The 22712-nt window shown below is 49.0% G+C and overlaps 1 protein-coding gene across 1 annotated transcript in view; it reads left to right on the top strand.

The window, feature by feature from the left end:
* Positions 1-21658, top strand: part of ap1s1 (adaptor related protein complex 1 subunit sigma 1) — a 68242-nt gene extending 46584 nt beyond the window's left edge. Inside the window, exons 3-5 of the mRNA XM_070863142.1 lie at positions 6616-6724; positions 9553-9690; positions 18923-21658. Coding sequence (XP_070719243.1) covers positions 6616-6724; positions 9553-9690; positions 18923-18970 — 295 coding nt within the window. The 3' untranslated portion in view covers positions 18971-21658. The remainder of the gene's footprint in view (positions 1-6615; positions 6725-9552; positions 9691-18922) is intronic.
* The last annotated feature ends 1054 nt before the right edge of the window (positions 21659-22712 follow it).

Genomic DNA, 22712 nt, shown 5'->3' on the forward strand with positions numbered 1-22712 from the left:
GAGAATTCCACAGATTTACAACCCTCTGAGAGAAGAAATTCCTCCTCATCTCCGTTCTAACTTGGCGACCCCTTATTCTGAAACTATGCTCCCAAGTTCTAAATTTCCCCACGAGGGGAAACATCCTCTCTGCATCTACCCTATCAAGCCCCCTCAGTATCTTGTTTGTTTCAATAAGATGACACCTCATCCTTCTAAACTCCAATAATGAGTAGAGGCCCAACCTGCTCAGCCTTTGATCCTGAGACGCAAGTTCAAATCCCACCATGGCAGCTGGGGAATTTATATTCAGTTATTTAAATAAATCTGAAATTAAAAAGCGCGTATACTTATTCGTTCACAGGATGTGGGCGTTGCTGGCAAGGCTGGCATTTATTGCCCATCCCTAACTGCCCCTTGAGAAGGTGCTGGTGAGCCGCCTTCTTGAACCGCTGCAGTCTGTGTGGCGAAGGTACTCCCCCAGTGCTGACTTTGTCGCAGCGGTTTGATGCAACTGAGCGTCTTGCTGGGCCATTTCAGAGAGCAGTTAAAAGTCAACCACACTGCTGTGGGTCTGGAGTCACATATAGGCCAGGCTGGGTAAGGGCGGCAGATTTCCTTCGCTAAAGTAATGGAAAATACCGGATTGTCGTAAAATCCTATCTGGTTCACTAATGCCCTTTAGGGAAGGAAATCAGCCGCCCTTACCCGGTCTGGCCGATATGGGGCTCCAGGCCCAGCAATGTGGTTGACTCTTAACTGCCCCTCTGAAATGGCCTAGCAAGTCACTCGGATGTCAAGAAGGCTGCTCACCACCACCTTCTCGAGGGCAATTAGGGATGGGTAATAAATGCCAGTGATGCCCTCATCCCGTGAATAGAGTCATTACGGCACAGAAGGAGGCCATTCAGCCCATCGAGTCCATGCCGGCTCTCTGTAGAGCAATCCATTCAGCTCCGCTCCCCCGCTCTATCCCCTTAGTCCTGCAAGTCTACTTCTCTGAAGTGCCCATCCCATTTCCTCTTGAAATCATAGATCGTTTCTGCCCTCACCACTCTCCAGGTCATTACCACTCGCTGCGTTAAAAGGTTTTCCTCACATCCCCCCTGTATCTCTTGCCCAAAACCTTAAATCTGTGTCCCCTAGACCTTGTGGGAACAGACTTTCTCTGTCTACCTTATCCAAACCCGATATAGTGGATAGCAAGGGCCTATTTCCATTGGTGGATGGGGTCTATTACGAGGGGGCATAGCTTTAAGGTGGTTGGTGGCAGGTTCAGAGGGGATTTGAGGGGGTGCTCCTTCATGCAGAGGGTTGTGGGGGTCTGGAACTCGCTGCCTGGAAGGATGGTGGTTGCAGAAACCCTCACCACATTTAAAAGGTGCTTGGATGGGCACTTGAAGCGCCATAACCTGCAGGGTTACGGACCTAGAGCTGGTAATTGGGATTAGACTGGATAACCTCTTGTTGGACGGCGCAGATACGATGGTAAGTACTGCAGGGAATCGAATACAGCCAAGGTGATCTCCAGGACTATAGTTTCGATCGCCTGGGTGGGTCGCAGAGAAATTTTCCCAGATTTCTCTCGCCCCCCCCCCCCCCCCCAATTGGCCTGGGTTTTAATCTGGTTTTTGCCTCTCCCGGCGATCACATGGCTCCAGTTGGGGTGGAGTGTAGAAGGTTTCAGTGTAAGGGGTGTCGCAGTTGTGTGGGGTGGACTGGTTGGGCCGGGTGCTCTTTACCTTTCCTCCATTGTTCCATAGGTTCATATGTATCCTTCAGGGCTGCTGACCGAGGGCCGTGCGGCTGTTTGTCGGCCGGTGCGGACACGATGGGCCGAGATGACCTTCTGCTGCGCTGTAAATTTCTATGTTTCTATAATCTTGTACACCTCTGAATGAATAAAAAAAACTGTGTTAGCTTCGTAGTGTGAATGCTGCCTTGGACTGGAACTCAACCGGGAAGGCAGGTGCAAAGAGAGAAGACAAGCCTTGAGTGGTTTTGCCTGCTGTGGAACAATTAGGAAATTCTTACCGCATCTTTCCAGCGATTAACGTTCAGATTGTGATCTATCTCTCTGCGTGCGGCACTTTAATTCCCAGCCGGGGATTTGAAGAGAAGTGGAATTGCTCATCAGAGACAGCAAGAGTCTCCTAATAGCTTCACAGTCATTGATCTGTCCATAAGTTCGTGTGTTCTTTCGATTTCCAGTCATGATGTGGCTGTGTTTGCTCGACTGAGTTGCCGCGATTGGTGGGTTCTATTTATGGTGCAAACAACCCCCCCCCCCCCCTCCCCGGCCCCCCCCCCCCCCCGGTCTCGCTGTGTGTGTGTGGGGGGGGTTTGGTCTTGTTTCGCCTCCTCCGAGTCAGAAGGTCGTGAGTTCAAGTCGCACTCCAGAGACCTGAGCACATAATCCAGCCTCACATGCCTAGTGCAGTGCTGAGGGAGCGCCGCACTATCACAGGTGCCTTCCTTCGGACGAGACGTTAAACCGAGGCCCCACCTGTCCCGTCGGCTGGACGTAAATGATCCCGCGGCACTATTTCGAAGAAGAGCAGGGGAGTTCTCCCCGGTGTCCTGGCCGATATTTATCCGACGTCACAAAAAACAGATGATCGGATCGATAGCTCACTGCTGTTTGTGGGAGCTTGCTGTGCGCAAATTGGCTGTCGCGTTTCCAATACAACCGTGACCACAATTCAAACAAAGTACTTAGTTGACTGTAAAGCGATTTGGGACATCCTGAGGTGATGGAAGATGCTATAAAAAATGCAAATCTTTCTTTCTCCCTCCTTCTCCTGACGCTTCTTCCCTCCTTCCTGGACACCCCGGGCTACTCCGCCCAGGTGGCCAGCTTAACGTGCGAGCCGTGACCGTGAGTGCTATTGGGCTGTGGGAGGCGCCATGGCTCAGCTCCATAGAATCACAGAAATTTACAGCACGGAAGGAGGCTATTCGGCCCCTCGTGTCCGCGCCGGCCGACCAAGAGCCACCCGGCCTAATCCCACTTTCCAGCTCTCGGTCCGTAGCCCTGCAGGTTACGGCACTTCAGGTGCACATCCAAGTACTTTTTAAATGTGGTGAGGGTTTCTGTCTCTACCACCCTTTCAGGCAGTGAGTTCCAGACCCCCACCACCCTCTGGGTGAAAATATTTCCCCTCAGATCCCTCTAAACCTCCCCCAATTACTTTAAATCTATGCCCCCTGGTTGTTGACCCCTCTGCCAAGGGAAATACGTACATCCTATCCACCCTATCTAGGCCCCTCATAATTTTATACACCTCAATGAGGTCTCCTCTCAGCCTCCTCTGTTCCAAAGAAAACAACCCCAGCCTATCCAATCTTTCCTCATAGCTAAAATTCTGCAGTCCAGGCAATGTCCGTGTAAATCTCCTTTGTACCCTCTCTAGTGCAATCACATCCTTCCTGTAATGTGGTGACCGGAACTGCACACAGTACTCTAGCCTCATCGTGATGACCTGGATTTCCAGAAGGTGTTCAATAAGATGCCACATAAAAGGTTACTGCACAAGATAAAAGTTCACGGGGTTGGGGGTAATATATTAGCATGGATAGAGGATCAGCTGACTTAACAGAGAGTCGGAATAAATGGTTCATTTTCCGATTGGCAAACAGTGACTAGTGGGGTGCTGCAGGGATCGATGCTGTTTACATTCTATATATGACTTGGATGAAGGGACCGAGTGTAATGGAGCCAAGTTTGCTGATGATACACAGATGGGTGGGAAAGCAAATTGTGAGGTGGACACAAAATCTGCAATTGGATATAGACAGGCTAAGTGAGTGGGCAAAAATTTGGCAGATAGAGTATAATGTGGGAGAATGTGAGGTTATCTACTTTGGCAGAAAAAAAATAGAAAAGCAATTATAATTTAAATGGAGAAAAATTACAAAGTGCTGCAATACAGCGGGACCTGCGGGTCCTTGTGCATGAAACACAAAAAGTGAGTATGCAGGTACAGCAAGTAATCAGGATGTCAAATGAAATGTTGGCCTTTATTGCAAGGGGGATGGAGTATAAAAGCAGGGAAGTCCTGCCACAACTGTACAGGGTATTGGTGAGGCCACACCTGGAGTACTGCGTGCAGTTTTGGTTTCTTTATTTAAGGAAGGATATACTTGCATTGGAGGCTGTTCAGAGAAGGTTCACTCGGATGATTTTGAAGATGAGGGGGTTGACGTATGAGGAAAGGTTGAGTAAGTTGGGCCTATACTCATTGGAGTTCAGAAGAATGAGAGATGATCTTATCGAAACATATAAGATAATGAGGGGGCTCGACAAGGTGGATGCAGAGAGGATATTTCCACTCGTAGGGGAAACTAAAACTAGGGGGCATAGTCTCAGAATAAGGGGCCGCCCATTTAAAACTATGAGGAGGAATTTCTTCTCAGAGGGTTGTAAATCTGTGGAATTCTCTGCCCCAGAGAGCTGTGGAGGCTGGGCCTTGAATATATTCAAGGCGGAGATAGACGGATTTTTGAGTGATAAGGGAGTGAATGGTTATGGGGAGCGGGCAGGGAAGTGGAGCATGAGTCCATGATCGGATCAGCCATGATCTTATTGAATGGCGGAGCAGGCTCGAGGGGCCAAATGGCCGACTCCTGCTCCTATTTCTTACGACCTCGCATTGGTCCCTCGATTTGGATAACAATGAGGGGCAGGAACTCTGGCTCATTTTTCTTTCTCCCTTGCTAACCCAGGGAGGCTGAGGCCATTTACAGCTGTCCTGCCAGCAGTCAAGTGACAATCCAGCCTGACTCTCAAGTGCAGAAAGAACCAACTTTCACGTTACTGTAAAATGTGTAATTTTGTTGAGCATTTTTATCATGTTTAATCCTTATTTTGGATGCTTTCAAATTTCAGTTACTGAGAAAGAAAAATGGCAGACAAAAGTTTGTTGCGAAATGGTTTTGAATGATTTGATTGGTCTCTGGCTCTTTTCTTACTAGCTGATTCTTCTGATTGGTCGTTCGGGATTGGTTGTTATTTCCCATTGGCTGTTTTCTAGCTGCTTTTCTTGCTTTTGATTTCAAAGTTAAAGATTGTCCAATCTGTATTGAAGAGGTGGGAACTGTGCCAGTCATCAAACTGTGACAGGAAAGGGGTGCGAGAAGTCATGACAACAAGAAGAACATGTGCAAGAAGTGTGCACAACATGCAAACTTTTATGTATGGGTGTGTGTGCACATGTGTATATACACGTGTGTGTGTGTGCATTTTTTGTATTCATTCACGAGATGTGGGCGTCGCTGGCAAGGCTGGCATTTATTGCCGTTGAGAAGGTGATGGTTAGACGCCTTCTTGAACCGCTGCAGTCCACGTGGTGAAGGTACTCCCACACAGTGCTGACTTTGTTGCAACGGTTTGGTACAACTAAGTGGCTCACTGGGCCATTTCAGAGGGGCAGTTAATAGTCAACCACGTTGCTGTGGGTCTGGAGCCACATATAGGCCCAGACCGGGTAAGGGCGGCAGATTTCCTTCCCTGAAGGACATTAGTGAACCAGATGGGTTTTTATGACAATCCGGTAGTTTCACGGTCATCATTATTGACATAAGCTTTTTAATACCAAGCTTATTTAATTAATTGAACTTAAGTTCCCTCAACTGCCGTAGTGGGATTGGAACTTACGTCTCCGGATCAATAGTGTGGGCCTCTGGATTACTAGTCCAGTAACATAGAAACATAGAAATTTACAGCGCAGAAGGAGGCCATTTCAGCCCATCGCGTCCATGCCGGCCGACAAAGAGCCGCACGGCCCTTGGTCAGCAGCCCTGAAGGTTACATATAAACCTATGAACAATGAACAAAGGCAAAGAGCACCCAGCCCAACCAGTCCGCCCCACACAACTGTGACACCCCTTATACCGAAAATATCTACACTACACCCCAACCGGAGCCATGTGATCTCCTGGGAGAGGCAAAAACCCAAGCCAATTTAGGGAGAAAAAATCTGGGGAAATTCCTCTCCGACCCATCCAAGCGATCGAAACTAGTCCAGGAGATCACCCTGGCCGTATTCTATTCCCTGCAGATATACTTACAATTATATCTGCGCCGTCCAACAAGAGGTTATCCAGTCTAATCCCAATTACCAGTTCTAGGTAACCCTGCAGGTTACGGCACTTTAAGTGCTCATCCAACCATCTCTCAAAAGTGGTGAAGGTTTCTGCATCCACCACTCTTCCAGACAGCAAGTTCCAGATTCCCACAACCCTCTGCGTAAAGAAGCCCCCCCCTCAAATCCCCTCTAAACCTTCCACCAACCACCTTAAAACTATGCCCCCTCGTAATAGACCCCTCCACCAATGGAAATAGATCCTTACTATCCGTTATGTCCAGGCCCCTCAATATCTTGTACACCTCAATGAGGTCTCCTCTCAACCTCCTCTGTTCCAATGAGAAGATAAGCACGATGCTACCGTGTGTGTGTGTGTGTGTGTGTGTGTGTGCGCGCGCGCGTGCGTGCGTGTGTGTATACACATATTTGTGTGCGCGTGTAAATATGTGTACATGCATATGTGTGCGCGTGTAAAAAAAAATATATATATTCTTTATGAATTCTTTGCAAATATTGGAAACTAAGCGCTGCTCTTGACTCTCCTGGACAGGTACGCCAGTCTATATTTCTGTTGTGCGATTGAAGATCAAGACAACGAGCTCCTGACTCTGGAGCTCATCCACCGCTACGTGGAGCTGCTGGATAAATACTTCGGGAGCGTAAGTGATCTTGCCTCCACCGTTGGGCCAGTATAGCTGTACAGCCGAGTGGTACATGGCCCTGTCCCATCCCATCCTTCATGTGCGTTACTCTGTCCGTGGAGTGTAAGGGAGGCGATCACAAAGGGGGAGTGGGGATGAGGCCACGGAGAGATGAAACGATGGCAAACATCAACCGAAATTTGCTGGAAACACTCAACGGGTCAGGCAGCGTCTTTGGAGAGAGAAACAAGAGTTGACGTTTCAGCTCGATGTCCCTTCATCAGAACGATGATGGGAGCCCTTTGTCTTTCATCGCCCCATGTAATGAGCCCCATTTCAGTCCAGCCAATGATGAAGAAAAGAAAATCTTGCATTTATATAGCGTCTTTCACGGCCACTGACCGTACCAAAGTGCTTTACAGCCAATGAAATACTTTTGGAGTGTAGTCACTGTTGTAATGTAGGAAACGTGGCAGCCAATTTGTGCACAGCAAGCTCCCACACACAGCAATGTGATAATGACCCAGATAATCTGTTTTTAGTGATGTTGATTGAGGGATAAATATTGGCCTCAGGACACCGGGGAGAACTCCCCTGCTCTTCTTCGAAATAGTGCCTGTGGGATCTTTTACGCCCACCCGAGAGAGCAGAGGGGACCTCTGTTTAATGTTGTAATGTGTGCACCTATGCTCACAGGTTTGTTGAGCTGTTGACTGGAGGAGGCGGAGTGCACTCACGCGGGAGTCCTCCCTCTATTTATTGGGGACTTGGCCTGGAGGGTGTTACACGGAGCAATCCCGTGCAATCAGTTTTCAAGTCGATTCACGGACTCCCAGGCCGCCTGCGATTTCTGCGGTCTGGAAGAGTCCGTGTTCCACGTTTTTAATGAACGTGCGAGGTTGCAGCCCCTCTTCCAATATTTGAGGGACTTCTCCTCAATTTCTGGCTGCACTTCAGTCCCACACTCCTGATCGTTGGGCACCCTGTGCGGAGGGGAGCGGATAAGTCGGAAGGCCTCCTCTTAGGACTGCTCCTGGGCACGGCCAAAGGGGCCATCAGCCGGTCCAGGCTGAGGGGGTCGTTCAGCTCGACTGCCTGCCTCTCTTCCGCGCTTATATCCGAGCCAGGGTGTCCCTGGAGATGGGGCACGCGGTGTCCACCGGTATGCTCGCGGCCTTCCGCGAGAGCTGGGCGCCGGAGGGACTGGAGTGCATCATCGCTCCCGGCAACCAAATTTTAATTTGATTTAAGTTTACTGCCCAAAGTTTAATTTGTTTAATGTGTCGGTTTTAGTGCCCCCCCTTTAATCAGCGGCACGATTTACAGATCAACTAAAAATAGTTGTAGAGCTGTTGAGTTGTGAGTGGCTTAGCCAGTCACGTGATGTTCACAAGACTCAATAAAACCCCAACCAGTTGGGTTCGGGGGGTCCATGATAGGGCAGGTGGTTTTGAGCCTGGTGGATGAACTGGTAATGTGTAGTGTGATTGTTAAACCTTTTGCTAATAAACCAATTAGTTCTTAATATCAATATGTTGCTATGAATTCTTAAGCAAAGAACCCATGAAGCAAATACATAACAAATGTCCCATCCGAAAGACAGCACCTCCGACAGGGCAGCGCTCCCTCAGCACTGCACTGGGATTGATTTTAGTGCTCCAGTCTCTGGAGTGGGACTTGAACCCACGACCTTCTGACTCACAGGTGCCAGGTCCCATTTCAAGGAAAAGTGGATAAAGGGATATGGGATTAGGACTACTGCCCCGTGTGCAGGAGAATCACCAACACAGAGTGGTTGGGCTGATCGGCCTGTTTGTGTTGCAATTTCTGTGTAGTAAGCTAACTAAAACCGGGTTGGGAATGGCCAGAGGGACCTCAAGGTCGACATGGCTCAGTACTACACTGTGAACATAAGAAATAGGAGCAGGAGTAGGCCATACGGCCCCTCGAGCCAGCTCCGCCATTTAATGCGATCATGGCTGATCCGATCATGGACTCAGGTCCACTTCCCTGCCCGCTCCCCATAACCCTTAGTCCCTTATCGGTTAAGAAACTTGTCTATCTCTGTCTTAAATTTATTCAATGTCCCAGCTTCCACAGCACTCTGAGAAGAAATCTCCCCTCATCTCAGTTTTAAATGGGCGGTCCCTTATTCTAAGATCACGCCCTCTAGTTCTAGTCTCCCCCATCAGTGGTAACATCCTCTCGGCATCCACCTTGTCAAGCCCCCTCATAGCCTTTACGTTTCGATAAGATCGTCTCTCATTTTTCTGAATTCCAAGGAGTAGAGGCCCAACCTACTCAACCTTTCCTCATAAATCAACCCTCATCTCCAGAATCAACCTAGTGAACCTTCTCTGAACTGCCTCCAAAACAAGTATATCCTTTTGTAAATATGGAAACCAAAACTACACGCAGTATTCCAAGTGTGGCCTCACCAATACCTTGTATAACTGTAGTAAGACTTCCCTGCTTTTATACTCCATCCCCTTTGCAATCAAGGCCAAGATTCCATCGGCCTTCCTGATCACTTGCTGTACCTGCATACTAACTTTTTTGTGTTTCATGCACATGTACCCCCAGGTCCCGCTGTACTGCAGCACTTTGCAATCTTTCTCCATTTAAATAAAAACTTGCTCTTTGATTTTTTTTCTGCCAAAGTGCATGACCTCACACTTTCCAACATTATACTCCATCTGTGCTTTGAAGCATTGATCCAATTAGGAAGCTATTAGGCATAATGAGAGAACATACTCTAAATTAGTTGGAGAAACCTCGAGGGGGGTGGGTTGCCCCCCCCCCAAAAAAAAAATTTTTGTGCTCCTAATTCCCCTATTTGTTTTCAGGTATGCGAGCTGGACATAATCTTCAACTTTGAGAAGGCATACTTCATCTTGGACGAGTTTATTATGGGGGGTGAGATCCAAGATACTTCGAAGAAGAACGTGCTGAAGGCCATTGAGCAAGCAGATCTCATGCAAGAGGTACGTGCGAAAATGATGGCCGCTGATTGGCACGTGGTGATGGTCTGCTGCGTGCCCATATCTGTGCCCATCCCGTTGAGTGGCGTAATTGGAAATGCAGGGCAGAGGGGTTGACACCAGAGATTGGAAAGTGTAGGAACGGCGCAAGTTCTTCTATGTAACGGAGGTAGGGACTCCTCAACAGCTGGTCTGTGTGAATTGCATACGGAGGTTACAAGCCTGGGAACAATAGAGAGACAGGAAACGACCAACTTGCCCATATACAGTGCCTCCCAAACCCGTGACCTCCACCACCTAGATGGACAAGGGCATCATCATAGGCAGTCCCTCGAATCGAGGATAACTTGCTTCCACGTCAAAAAGTTCACAGGTATTTCAATGAAGGACCTAAAATTCCGGATCCCGAACTACATCCTGAAGGGTGGTAGGTGCCTGTGCGTGGATTTTTTTAACGTGGGGTGGCCGTTGCACACCAGCCACCACACGGGCTTGACAGACCTAGGTCTTGGTCCAGTGGCAAGGGTTAACCAGGACGACTGGAGACCAGCTCTGCTGCAAGGGCAGCAGGCGCATGGGAACACCACCACCTCCACGTTCCCCTCCCAAGTCACACACACATCCCGACTTGGGAATATATCAGCCGTTCCTTCATCGTCACTGGGTCAAAATCCTGGAACTCCCTCCCTCACAGCACTGTGTGGGAGCAATTTCACCGCACGGGACTGCAGCGGTTCAAGAAGGCGGCTCACCACCACCTTCTCACGGGCAACTAGGGATGGACAACAAATAAATAGTCTCCGCACCCCAACCAAAGCCATTCGATCTCCTGGGAGAGGGGAGTGTTTTTTAAAAAAAAAATGTCAATATCATAGAATCATCGAAAATTACAGCACAGAAGGTGGCCATTCAGCCCAACGTGCCTGTGCTGGCTTTGAAAGAGCAGTCGTACGGAGTCCCATCTCCCCGCTTTTCGTCCGTAACCCTGCAAGTCCCTCATCCGCAAGTACCTGTGCCACTCCCGTTATTGATGGACTATATGATTAAGTTCCTCTCCAGCCTCCTAAGCCGATCAAAGCTAGCCCAGGAGATCACTCTGGGTGGGGGGGGGGGGGGCTGACCCTGACAACGCTTTGCAGAACCTGCCTGTTCTACAAGGTGATCTCCGCCACACATCTTGGAGGTCATGTGAAGAAGCCTCCAGCACAATTTGGCTGCCCTAATTGGAAGCTCAAAGGTTTAATGTCCCTACTTTCCCCCTCCCTGTAGAATCGTAATTGTGCTGGCGGGGGAAGGGGGGAATTAATTAACCAACTCGTTGAGACAACCTAATTAGGAGTTAAACTAATATGGCAGGGGGATGGGAACCAATACAGGGAGACAGAGGGAAACAAGAAGGAGACAAAAACAAAAGACAGAAAAGAGATGAGTAAAAGTGGAGGGCAGAGAAATCAAAGGCAAGAAACAAAAAGGGCCACTGAATATAAAAGGGCTGCAGGAGGGGTAAAAACTAAAAATCATGGTTTAAAAACTAGGATGAAAACACTCTACCTAAATGCACGCAGCATTAGAAATAAAGTAAATGAGTTGACGGCACAAATCATTACAAATGGGTATGATTTGGTGGCCATTACAGAAACATGGTTGCAAGGTGGCCAAGATTGGAATTAAACATACAGGGGTATCTGACGATTCAGAAAGATAGGCAAGAAGGGAAAGGAGGTGGGGTAGCTCTGTTAATAAAGGATGATATCAGGGCAGTTGTGAGGGATGATATTGGCTCCAATGAACAAAATGTTGAATCATTGTGGGTGGAGATTAGAGATAGTAAGGGGAAAAAGTCACTGGTCGGCGTAGTTTATAGACCCCCAAATAATAACTTCATGGTGGGGCGGGCAATAATCAAGGGAATAATGGAGGCATGTGAAAAAGGAACGGTAGTAGTTATGGGGGATTTTAACCTACATATCGATTGGTCAAATCAAATCGCAGGGGGTAGACTGGAGGAGGAATTCATAGAATGCATACGGGATTGTTTCTTAGAACAGTATGTAACAGAGCCTACAAGGGAGCAAGCCATTTTGGATCTGGTCCTGTGTAACGAGACAGGAAAAATGAACGATCTCCTCGTAAAAGATCCTCTCGGAATGAGTGATCACAATATGGTTGAATTTGTAATACAGATTGAGGATGAGGAAGTTGTGTCAGAAACGAGCGTGCTATGCTTAAACAAAGGGGACTACAGTGGGATGAGGGCAGAGTTGGCTAAAGTAGACTGGAAACAAGGACTAAACGGTGGCACAATTGAGGAACAATGGAGGACTTTTAAGGAGCTCTTTCATAATGCGCAACAAAAATATATTCCAGTGAAAAAGAATGGCGGCAAGAGAAGAGATAACCAGCCGTGGATAACCAAGGAAATAAAGGAAAGTATCAAATCAAAGACCAATGCGTATAAGGTGGCCAAGGTTAGTGGGAAACTAGAAGATTGGGAAAATTTTAAGCAACAGCAAAGAATGACTAAAAAAGCAATAAAGAAAGGGAAGATAGATTACGAAGATAAACTTGCGCAAAACATAAAAACAGATAGTAAAAGCTTTTACAGATATATAAAAAGGAAAAGAGTGACTAAAGTAAATGTTGGTCCCTTAGAAGATGAAAAGGGGGATTTAATAATGGGAAATGTGAAAATGGCTGAGACCTTAAACAATTATTTTGCTTCGGTCTTCACAGTGGAAGACACAAAAACCATGCCAAAAATTGCTGGTCATAGGAATGTGGGAAGGGAGGACCTTGAGATGATCACTATCACTAGGGAGGTAGTGCTGGACAGACTAATGGGACTGAAGGTAGACAAGTCCCCTGGTCCTGATGAAATGTATCCCAGGGTATTAAAAGAGATGGCGGAAGTTATAGCAGATGCATTTGTTATAATCTACCAAAATTCTCTGGACTCTGGGGAGGTACCAGCGGATTGGAGAGCAGCTAATGTAACGCCTCTGTTTAAAAAAGGGGGCAGGCAAAAGGCAGGTAACTATAGGCCGGTTAGTTTAACATCTGTAGTGGGGAAAATGCTTGAAACTATCATTAAGGAAGAAATAGCGGGACATCTGGATAGGAATAGTGCTATCAAGCAGACGCAGCATGGATTCATGAAAGGGAAATCATGTTTAACTAACTTACTGTAATTCTTTGAGGATATAACGAGCATGGTGGATAGAGGTGTACCGATGGATGTGGTGTATTTAGATTTCCATAAGGCATTCGATAAGGTGCCACACAAAAGGTTACTGCAGAAGATAAAGGTACGCAGAGTCAGAGGAAATGTATTAGCATGGATAGAGAATTGGCTGGCGAACAGAAAGCAGAGAGTCGGGATAAATGGGTTCTTTTCCGGTTGGAAATCAGTGGTTAGTGGTGTGCCACAGGGATCAGTACTGGGACCACAACTGTTTACAATATACATAGATGACCTAGAAGAGGGGACAGAGTATAGTGCAACAAAATTTGCAGATGACACTAAGATTAGTGGGAAAGCGGGTTGTGTAGAGGACTCAGAGAGGCTACAAGGAGATTTGGATAGGTTAAGCGAATGGGCTAAGGTTTGGCAGATGGAATACAATGTCGGAAAGTGTGAGGTCATCCACCTTGGGGAAAAAAAACAGTAAAAGGGAATATTATTTGAATGGGGAGAAATTACAACATGCTGCGGTGCAGAGGGACCTGGGGTCCTTGTGCATGAAACTCTATCCCAAAAGGTTAGTTTGCAGGTGCAGCAGGTAATCAGGAAGGCGAATGGAATGTTGGCCTTCATTGCGAGAGGGATGGAGTACAAAAACAGGGAGATGTTGCTGCAACTATATAAGGTATTGGTAAGGCCGCACCTGGAGTACTGCATGCAGTTTTGGTCACCTTACTTAAGGAAGGATATACTAGCTTTGGAGGGGGTACAGAGACGATTCACTAGGCTGATTCGAGAAATGAGGGGGTTACCTTATGATGATAGATTGAGTAGACTGGGTCTTTACTCCTTGGAGTTCAGAAGGATGAGGGGTGATCTTATAGAAACATTTAAAATCATGAAAGGGATAGACAAGTTAGAGGCAGAGAGGTTGTTTCCATTGGTGGGGGAGACTAGAACTAGGGGGCACAGCCTCAAAATACGGAGGAGCCAATTTAAAACTGAGTTGAGAAAGAATTTCTTCTCCCAGAGGGTTGTGAATCTGTGGAATTCTCTGCCCAAGGAAGCAGTTGAGGCTGGCTCATTGAATGTATTCAAATCACAGATAGATAGATTTTTAAGCAATAAGGGAATTAAGGGTTACGGGGAGAGGGCGGGTAAGTGGAGCTGAGTCCACGACCAGATCAGCCATGATCTTATTGAATGGCGGAGCAGGCTCGAGGGGCTAGATGGCCTACTCCCGTTCCTAATTCTTATGTTCTTATGTTCTTATAACCTTAAAACGGCTCCAAAACCTTGGCTCTGTGGATTGCAGCAATCTCCCACGAGACTGAAGCACCATTCTGTGCATCCCCTCCCGCGAGTCCCATTCAATTCTCTGTCTGTCAGCCGTGGCCCAGTGGGCAGTACCCTCACCTGAGTCAGAAGGTTGTGGGTTCAAGTCTCACTCCAGGGACTTGAGCGCACAAATCTAGGCTGACACTTACAATGCAGTACTGAGGGAGCACCGCACTGTCGGAGGGGCAGTACTGAGGGAGCGCTGCACTGTCGGAGGGGCAGTACTGAGGGAGCGCTGCACTGTCGGAGGGGCAGTACTGAGGAAGCGCCGCACTGTCGGAGGTGCCGTCTTTCGGATGAGGCGTTAAACCGAGGCCCTGTCTGCCCTCTCAGGTGGACGTAAAAGATCCCGTGGCACTATTTCGAAGAAGAGCAGGGGGAGTTCTCCCCAGTGTCCTGGGACCAATATTTATCCCTCAATCAGCATAACAAAAAAACAGATTATCTTGGTCATTATCACATTGCTGTGTGTGGGAGCTTGCTGTGCGCAAATTGCCTGCCGCGTTTCCCACATTACAACAGTGACTACACTCCAAAAATACTTCATTGGTTGTAAAGTGCTTTGAGACATCCGATGGTCATGAAAGGCGCTATATAAATGCGAGTCTTTCACCCCCTCGGTTTACCAGTCTTCAGACTGCAGTAGAATGCCTTTTTAAAAAGAAAGCCGCGTTTTAAAAGTCCTTTTTTCTTTTAAAAAAAAAAAGTTTTCCAAGAGCCATTTCTTCTGCTTTTCTGCCACTGGAGGCAGGAAAACGCACAAGACCGAGCTCCAACGTAACCCAGGAGGCCCTGGAATGGCCGCTCTGAAGCGCGGCGCAGTTGATTCCTGAGATGAGGGGGTTGACTTACGAAGAAAGGTTGACCAGGTTGGACCTCTAATCATTGGAGTTTAGAAGACTGAGCAGTGATCTCATTGAAACGTATAAGATTCTGAGGGGGCTGGACAGGGTAGATGCAGAGAGGATGTTTCCCCTCGTGGGGGAATCTAGAACGAGGGGACATAGTTTCAGAATAAGGGGGTTGCCCATTTAAAACGGAGATGGAGAGGAATTTCTTCTGAGGATCGTAAATCTGAGGAGTTCTCTACCCCAGAGAACTGCGGAGGCTGGGTCATTGAATATATTAAGGTGGAGATAGACAGATTTTTGAACGATAAGGGAGTCAAGGGTTATGGGGAGCGGACGGGGAAGTGGAGTTGAGGCCAAAATCAGATCAGCCATGATCTTATTGAATGTCGGAGCAGGCTCGAGGGGCCAAATGACCGACTCCTGCTCCTATTTCTTATATTCTTATGGAGAGAGAGAGAGAGAGAAGGCAGCTAATGTTCTATGTTCTAACGAAGATCCTTTCGTTGTCACTGTCAGTGGACTGGTCTGTCAGAAGTGCTGGACGAGGAGAGACTAAAGTCCATCGAGACCCGCCTTCTACCATCCTGACAAGTCGCCTGGTATAATGATTCTGGAGTTGTTCATCAATCGTGGCAATTAAACTCTCTCAATTCATCTGCAACAGACCCGGGCCTGAGGCGAGGCAGCTCCCAGCGGTGAAGGGCTTTGGGAACCACAGGTCCAAAGTCACCTGTTCCACCCCCCCCAAACCACCCCACCCCACCAAGCACACTTCACTCACCACAAGTCATGCTCAAATTACTCCAATACTCTCTCACGTAGTGTTATTTTCTGAATGAAATCCATCTAATTTTCATTTGAAGAAGAGAGCCTGTTCCATAGATTGACCAGTCGCTCACTGAAATGTTTCTGCAGATTAGTTTGGAAATTAATCTCTTCCCCTCCCCGCCCCCCCGCCTCCCCTTTAAGCACAGTCCATTTCCTCTGCTTCTACCACTATTTATACAGAGAGTGACCAACACGGCCACGGCTGGGGATTGAACCCTGAACCTTGAACTGAGACCGCCTGTTTCCACCTCCGTAACAACGCCCATCTCCGCCCTTGCCTCAGCTTACCCGCTGCTGAAGCCCTCATCCATGCCTTTGTTACCTCTAGACTTGACTATTCCAACGCACTCCTGGCCGGCCTCCCACATTCTACCCTACGTAAAGGCATCCAAAACTCGGCTGCCCCATGTCCTAACTCGCACCAAGTCCCGTTCACCCATCACCCCCTGTGCTCGCTGTCCGTGTCCTAACTCGCACCAAGTCCCGTTCACCCATCACCCTCTGTGCTCGTTGCTCCGTGTCCTAACTCGCACCGAGTCCTGCTCACCCATCACCCCCTGTGCTCGCTGACCCCGTGTCCTAACTCGCACCGAGTCCCGCTCACCCATCATCCCCTGAGCTCGCTGTCCCGTGTCCTAACTCGCACCAAGTCCCGTTCACCCATCACCCCCTGTGCTCGCTGCCCCGTGTGCTAACTCACACCGACTCCCGCTCGCCCATCACCCCCTGTCCTAACTCACACCAAGTCCCGCTCACCCATCACCCGCTGTGCTCGCTGACTCCGTGTCCTAACTCACACCGAGACCCGCTCACCCATCATCCCCTGAGCTCGCTGTCCCGTGTCCTAACTCGCACCAAGTCCCATTCACCCATCACCCCCTGTGCTCGCTGCCCCATGCCCCAACTCGCACCAAGTCCCACTCACCCATCACCCCCTGTGCTCGTTGACCTACATTGGCTTCTGGTTAAGCAACGCCTCAATTTCAAAATTCTCATCCTTGTCTACAAATCCCTACATGGCCCTCGCCCCTCCCTATCTCTGTAATCTCCTCCAGCCCCATAACCCCCACCCCCCCGAGATATCTGCGCTCCTCTAATTCTGCCCTCCTGAGCATCCCTGATTATAATCACTCCACTATCGGTGGCTATGCCTTCTGTTGCCTGGGCCCTAAGCTCTGGAACTCCCTGCCTAAACCTCTCCGCCTCTCCCCCCTCCTTTAAGATGCTCCTTAAAACCGACCTCTTTGACCTCCGACAGTGCAGCACTCCCTCAGTACTGACCCTCCGACAGTGCGGCGTTCCCTTAGTACTGCCCCTCCGACAGTGCGACGCTTCCTCAGTACTGCCCCTCCGACAGTGCGGCGCTCCCTCAGTACTGCCCCTCCGACAGTGCGGCACTCCCTTAGTACTGCCCCTCCGACAGTGCGACGCTCCCTCAGTACTGCCCCTCCGACAGTGCGGCGCTCCCTCAGTACTGCCCCTCCGACAGTGCGGCACTCCCTCAGTACTGCCCCTCCGACAGTGCGGCTCTCCCTCAGTACTGCCCCTCCGACAGTGCAGCGCTCCCTCAGTACTGCCCCTCCGACAGTGCAGCGCTCCCTCAGTACTGATGTGCTCAAGTCTCTGGATTGGGACTTGAACCCACAACCTTCTGACTCAGAGACGAGAGTGCTGCCCACTGAGCCACTCACCGACGAGAAGTGCTTCCTGACATCACCCCTGAACGGCCTGGCTCTAATTTTAAGACTCTTGTTCTGGACACCCCCCAGCAGAGGAATAGTATCTCTCTACCCTATCCAAATCCTTCAAATCATCTTAAACACCCTAATTAAACACCCTTAATCTTCTATCTGCAAAAAATAATAATTCTTTTAGTGTTTACAGCATAAACAAGCGGAGCTTTTGGAAGAGCTTTATATTCATTGTTTAATCCATAGATTAATGATGTGTGGTACTCCTAACATGCCATATAAGTACTCAAAGTTCTTAGTCAAACCAGTTTGTCAGTCGATTACAAGGAAATGGATACAGCTTCTTCAACTGTAGTAATTACTCAATGGTTTAATATGCATTGTTTGATTGCCATTAATAGAATATTTTAAACGCCAGTAATTTGCTTGCAATGTTCTGCACAGTCGGTTGTTTTTTTTAAATAAACGAGGGCATCGTTAGGAGAGGGACTTCAGAAATCTGTCTCATCGAGCCACCTACTGGCCAATGACTACAACTACATTGTGACTGGTAACTGTTTACATACAGGATTTTCATTCGAGATTAGTTTATCCGTTCACTGGATGTGGGCATCGCCGGCATTTATTGCCCATCCCTAATTGCCCCTTGAGACGGTGGTGGTGAGCCGCCTTCTTGAACCGCTGCAGTCCGTGTGGTGAAGGTGCTCCCACAGTGCTGTTAGGGAGGGAGTTCCGGGATTGTGACCCAGCGACGATGAAGGAACGGCCGATATATTTCCAAGTCGGGACGGTGTGTGACTGGGAGGGGAACGTGGAGGTGGTGGTGTTCCCATGCGCCTGCTGCCCTTGTCCTTCTAGGGGGTAGAGGCCGTGGGTTTGGGAGGTGCTGCCGAAGAAGCCTTGGCGAGTTGCTGCAGTGCGTCTTGTAGATGGTGTACACTGCCGCCACGGTGCAAGACCATTTTTGACCCCCCTCGATGTTTCTGTGCCGTCCTTCAGCTCCATCTATCCCCGTCTCTTGGCTCTGTTTTATAACCTCGCGGCTGATTTGTGCTTTTTAATCATGATTGAGTTAGAAGTGTTTTTTGACGAGCACGCAATTGATACGTGACAATTGTTTCTTAACCGATAAGGGATTGAGTGGTTATGGGGAGCGGGCGGGGAAGTGGAGCTGAGTCCATGATCGGATCAGCCATGATCGTATTAAATAGCGGAGCAGGCTCGAGGGGCCGTATGGCCGACTCCTGCTCCTATTTCTTATGTTCTTAATTGTACGAGTTGCTCTTTTTACGATCTGATGGCGACTGACTCGATGTTTCATTTGATTTGTGTTTCCCTCTCTGTAGGACGACGAGTCCCCACGCAGTGTCCTAGAGGAGATGGGACTGGCTTAGCTCTGCAGACCAGCACACGGCTGCATTTAAAGGGGAGGTATCGCTTGACTGGCGGGGGGGTGGGGAGGGGGGGGGTGTGGGGAGAGGGTAGTGGGTGGAGCAAATAAAAACACTACCTGCGTAATATTGATCGTGTGGCGTCCGTCTGAAATAAAGGATCGAACTTTGCACCCTGAGTTTCTTCTGGCCCAACCTGTGGCTCACGGGTTTGACTACACTCCACGGGGCAGTATGAGTTCAAACCCAAAAGCTTTGCTTGGTGCTGCTGCTGGACAAAGCGGGATCTAATAAATTACGGTTAATTGGGCGCTGATGGGGAGTGGATGTAGTGCCAATCTTTATTGGGAGGGGGTAGTTGGGGGTTGGACATAAAACCAGGACTGGACCGTTTATTGGGAGAGGGTAGTGTGGGATGATGTAAAACCAGGGCTGGAGTCTTTATTAACAGACAGACGCACAAAGACTTTCTACTCTTTGACCCAGTGCTCCCGTTATACACGAAGAGGCTCGTGCTGAGGAACATTCGTTTTGCTGCAGTATGTTCCCGCGGGCATCGAGGAGCCACGGACGCCATTTCGCAGTTGGAGCGTTTTCTTTGGCTTTGCGTGGGGTGGGGCTGGGTCCGTTTCCAGGGTTCGATCGGGAAACGCGGGAATTGCTACCGAGCTGGGTGCAACTCCTCCTTCCCTGGGTGTTTCTCATCCCTCGCTAACATTGGTGACGACAAGTATCGTATCCTCTCTATCCATTTCAGGAGATCTCCCATGGTGTGGCCGTGCGGCGCTTTATTTCAGAGGCAAGATGGGGGTTGGGGTGGGGGATGGGGGGAGCCTGCCACGGGTAGCGCCACCTGGTGGGCAGAGCCAAGCACTACACCGGCACGGTTGACAACAAATTCAGTGGCAAAAGTATGACCCAAATTCGTGCCAACTGCAAGTGTGTATCCTACACAAGATTTTTAAATGATCGAAATCTTTGCAAGGATGCATATCTGATATGGAAAAGGGAAGGTAGGAAGACGCAGTGTTTTCATTCACCTGTTACTCCACAGATATTGGAATCAAAGATTCTTCACTATAGAGGTCCCCCCCCCTCCCTTCCCCCTCCCCTCATTGCAATGATTGGCAAGGTCTTTGCAATGGTGAATTTACACCTGTTTTCTATGGGGTTTGGTCTCACTGCCATGTGACAATGAGGGAGACTAGACCATTTGTGAGTGTGTGTGTGTGTGTGTGTGTGTGTGTCTTCACAGGCAATACTGGGGTTTCATCGTTTGCAAATTGGTAGTGAGTGAGTTCGATGTTTTCTTTTCCCGCTGGGTGGCAGGGATTTTGATCGGCTCGTTGTTGGATCACCGGTGGACGTTTTTTTTTTGTGTGATGATGATGGGCGTTTCGCGTCCGGACGCACGGGCTGGCCGCCATTTTTATACGTAATTGCGGGAGGGGGAGGTGGCACGAGGCCTGTTGGCGTGCTCGCTTGGAACGCAGCGGAGACACACGTCGTGTGTCTCACCGCGCGGTGACACCCGGCTTCAAACCCACCGACTTGAAGGGAAAGGCCCGAACACCCTGCCACAAGTTGCCTGGCGCATTGGCAATCGTAAGCAACGGCGCGATACCGTTCGGCTTCGGGGCAGGACCCGATGACTCCGACGCGCTCCACCCCGTGACACGGGATGCGGTTACGCCTTCCCGCCCGGGGACTATCGGCAACGGTACAACCGATCGCGGGTGAGGGCGCCAAGCTCCGATGCCAGCGAGGCAAACCCTCGGATGTTCTGGGGGCGCGGCAGGGAGAGTCTGTTGTGTCCTGAACCTTCCAATGGTCCGCTTCAGCTCCAGCCCCGGCCTTCACGTCTCGCGAGGGGTAAAATGGCCTCCGCCGTGGTGTAACGTGTGAATCGGGGGGGTGATTATTCTTTTTGTAATCGGCCGATAGTGGCCCTCCCCCAGCCTCCCCCACCCCTGCCCAAGTCACGCACAGATTAACTAATAAAACACTAATTGAGGGGTGGGAGAGGTGCAATAAATCATGTCACACATGCGCGCTGATCTCTGCTGCCTAACCTTCCAAAATGGCGGCATCTGCCTATTTTTCTCTCATTTGTATAAAATCACTTGTTGCTCCTGTTTCTAAAATGTGAACGATGCTTAATTTCCGACTGTTCGTCCATTTAGAGAGGAGAGTTTGACTTTATCTGAAATCCCCGCTTAATGTTGGGAAGGAACGAATCTCTTGTGCCCTTGTCTCGGTTACCCAGTGCTGGCACCAGTCGGTGGCCTCCATTTTCCAACATATCAGGACAACAGGAGATGTCTTCCCTCAAGACATTTATGCTAAATCACTGGTTAACCGCCCCAGCCGGAGTAGTGTGTCCAATTCTGGGCACCGCACTTTAGGAAAAATGTCAAGGCCTTGGAGAGAGGTGCAGAGGAGATTTACCAGAAAAGGCCTCCTGTAATATTCCACCCACAGGAACGCGGGGCGGCTGGAAGCGAGTGTGCTTAACTCTCGCACTCAATCACACCCAGAATGATGTGGGCCTTTCTGGTGAATACAGACCCCGCCCCTACTTTACCAGAATTTTGAATGCTTATTTTTGGATTATTTGTGAAGTGAGTATACCCATGTAAATCTGTGAAATGTGACTTTTTATTTATTAAACATTGAACAGGTACACTCCAAGTGTCTCAGGTTTTATTCATATTTGACCCTTGTCTCTTCCTTCATTTTTAATGAATACTGTGCTCGGCAGGGTGAGGGATCTGGGAGTTGTGAAATTCAGCATTTTCCCTTTCAATCACTCGGTATCCTCATCACTGGGTTAGATACAGAGTAAAGCTCCCTCTACACTGTCCCAGCAAACACTCCCACGGCAGGTACAGCATGGGGTTAGATACACAATAAAGCTCGCTCTACACTGTCCCATCAAACACTCCCAGGGCAGGTACAGCACGGGGTTATATACAGAGTAAAGCTCCCTCTACACTGTCCCATCAAACACTCCCAGGGCAGGTACAGCACGGGGTGAGATACAGAGTAAAGCTCCCTCTACACTGTCCCATCAAACACTCCCAGGGCAGGTACAGCATGGGGTGAGATACAGAGTAAAGCTCCCTCTACACTGTCCCATCAAACACTCCCAGGGCAGGTACAGCACAGGGTTAGATACAGAGTAAAGCTCCCTCTACACTGTCCCATCAAACACTCCCGGGGCAGGTACAGCACGGGGTTAGATACAGAGTAAAGCTCCCTCTACACTGTCCCATCAAACACTCCCGGGGCAGGTACAGCATAGGTTAGATACAGAGTAAAGCTCCCTATATACTGTCCCGTCAAACACGGGTTTGATACAGAGGATGGATCACTGTCGACTGTGGCACAATAGGTAGCAGTCTCATCTCTTGGTCAGAAAGTTGCGGGCTCAAGTCCCACTCCAGAGATTTGAGCACAAAAGTCTAGGCTGACACGTAAGTCCTCATGGAGTGCTGCACTGTCGGAGGTGCCATTTTTTTGATGAGACATTAAACCGAGGCCTCGTCTGCTCCCTCAGGTGGATGTAAAAGATCCCACGGCTACTATTGGAAGAAGAGCAAGGGCGTTCTCCAAAGTGTCCGGGATAATATTGAAACCTCAACCAACATCACTTGAAACAGATTATTTGGTCATTGTCACATTGTTGATTGTGGGACCTTGTTGTGTGCAAATTGGCTGCCATGTTTCCTACATTCCAACAGTG

Source organism: Pristiophorus japonicus, chromosome 20 (genome assembly GCF_044704955.1).
Source record: "Pristiophorus japonicus isolate sPriJap1 chromosome 20, sPriJap1.hap1, whole genome shotgun sequence".
NCBI lineage: Eukaryota > Metazoa > Chordata > Chondrichthyes > Pristiophoridae > Pristiophorus > Pristiophorus japonicus.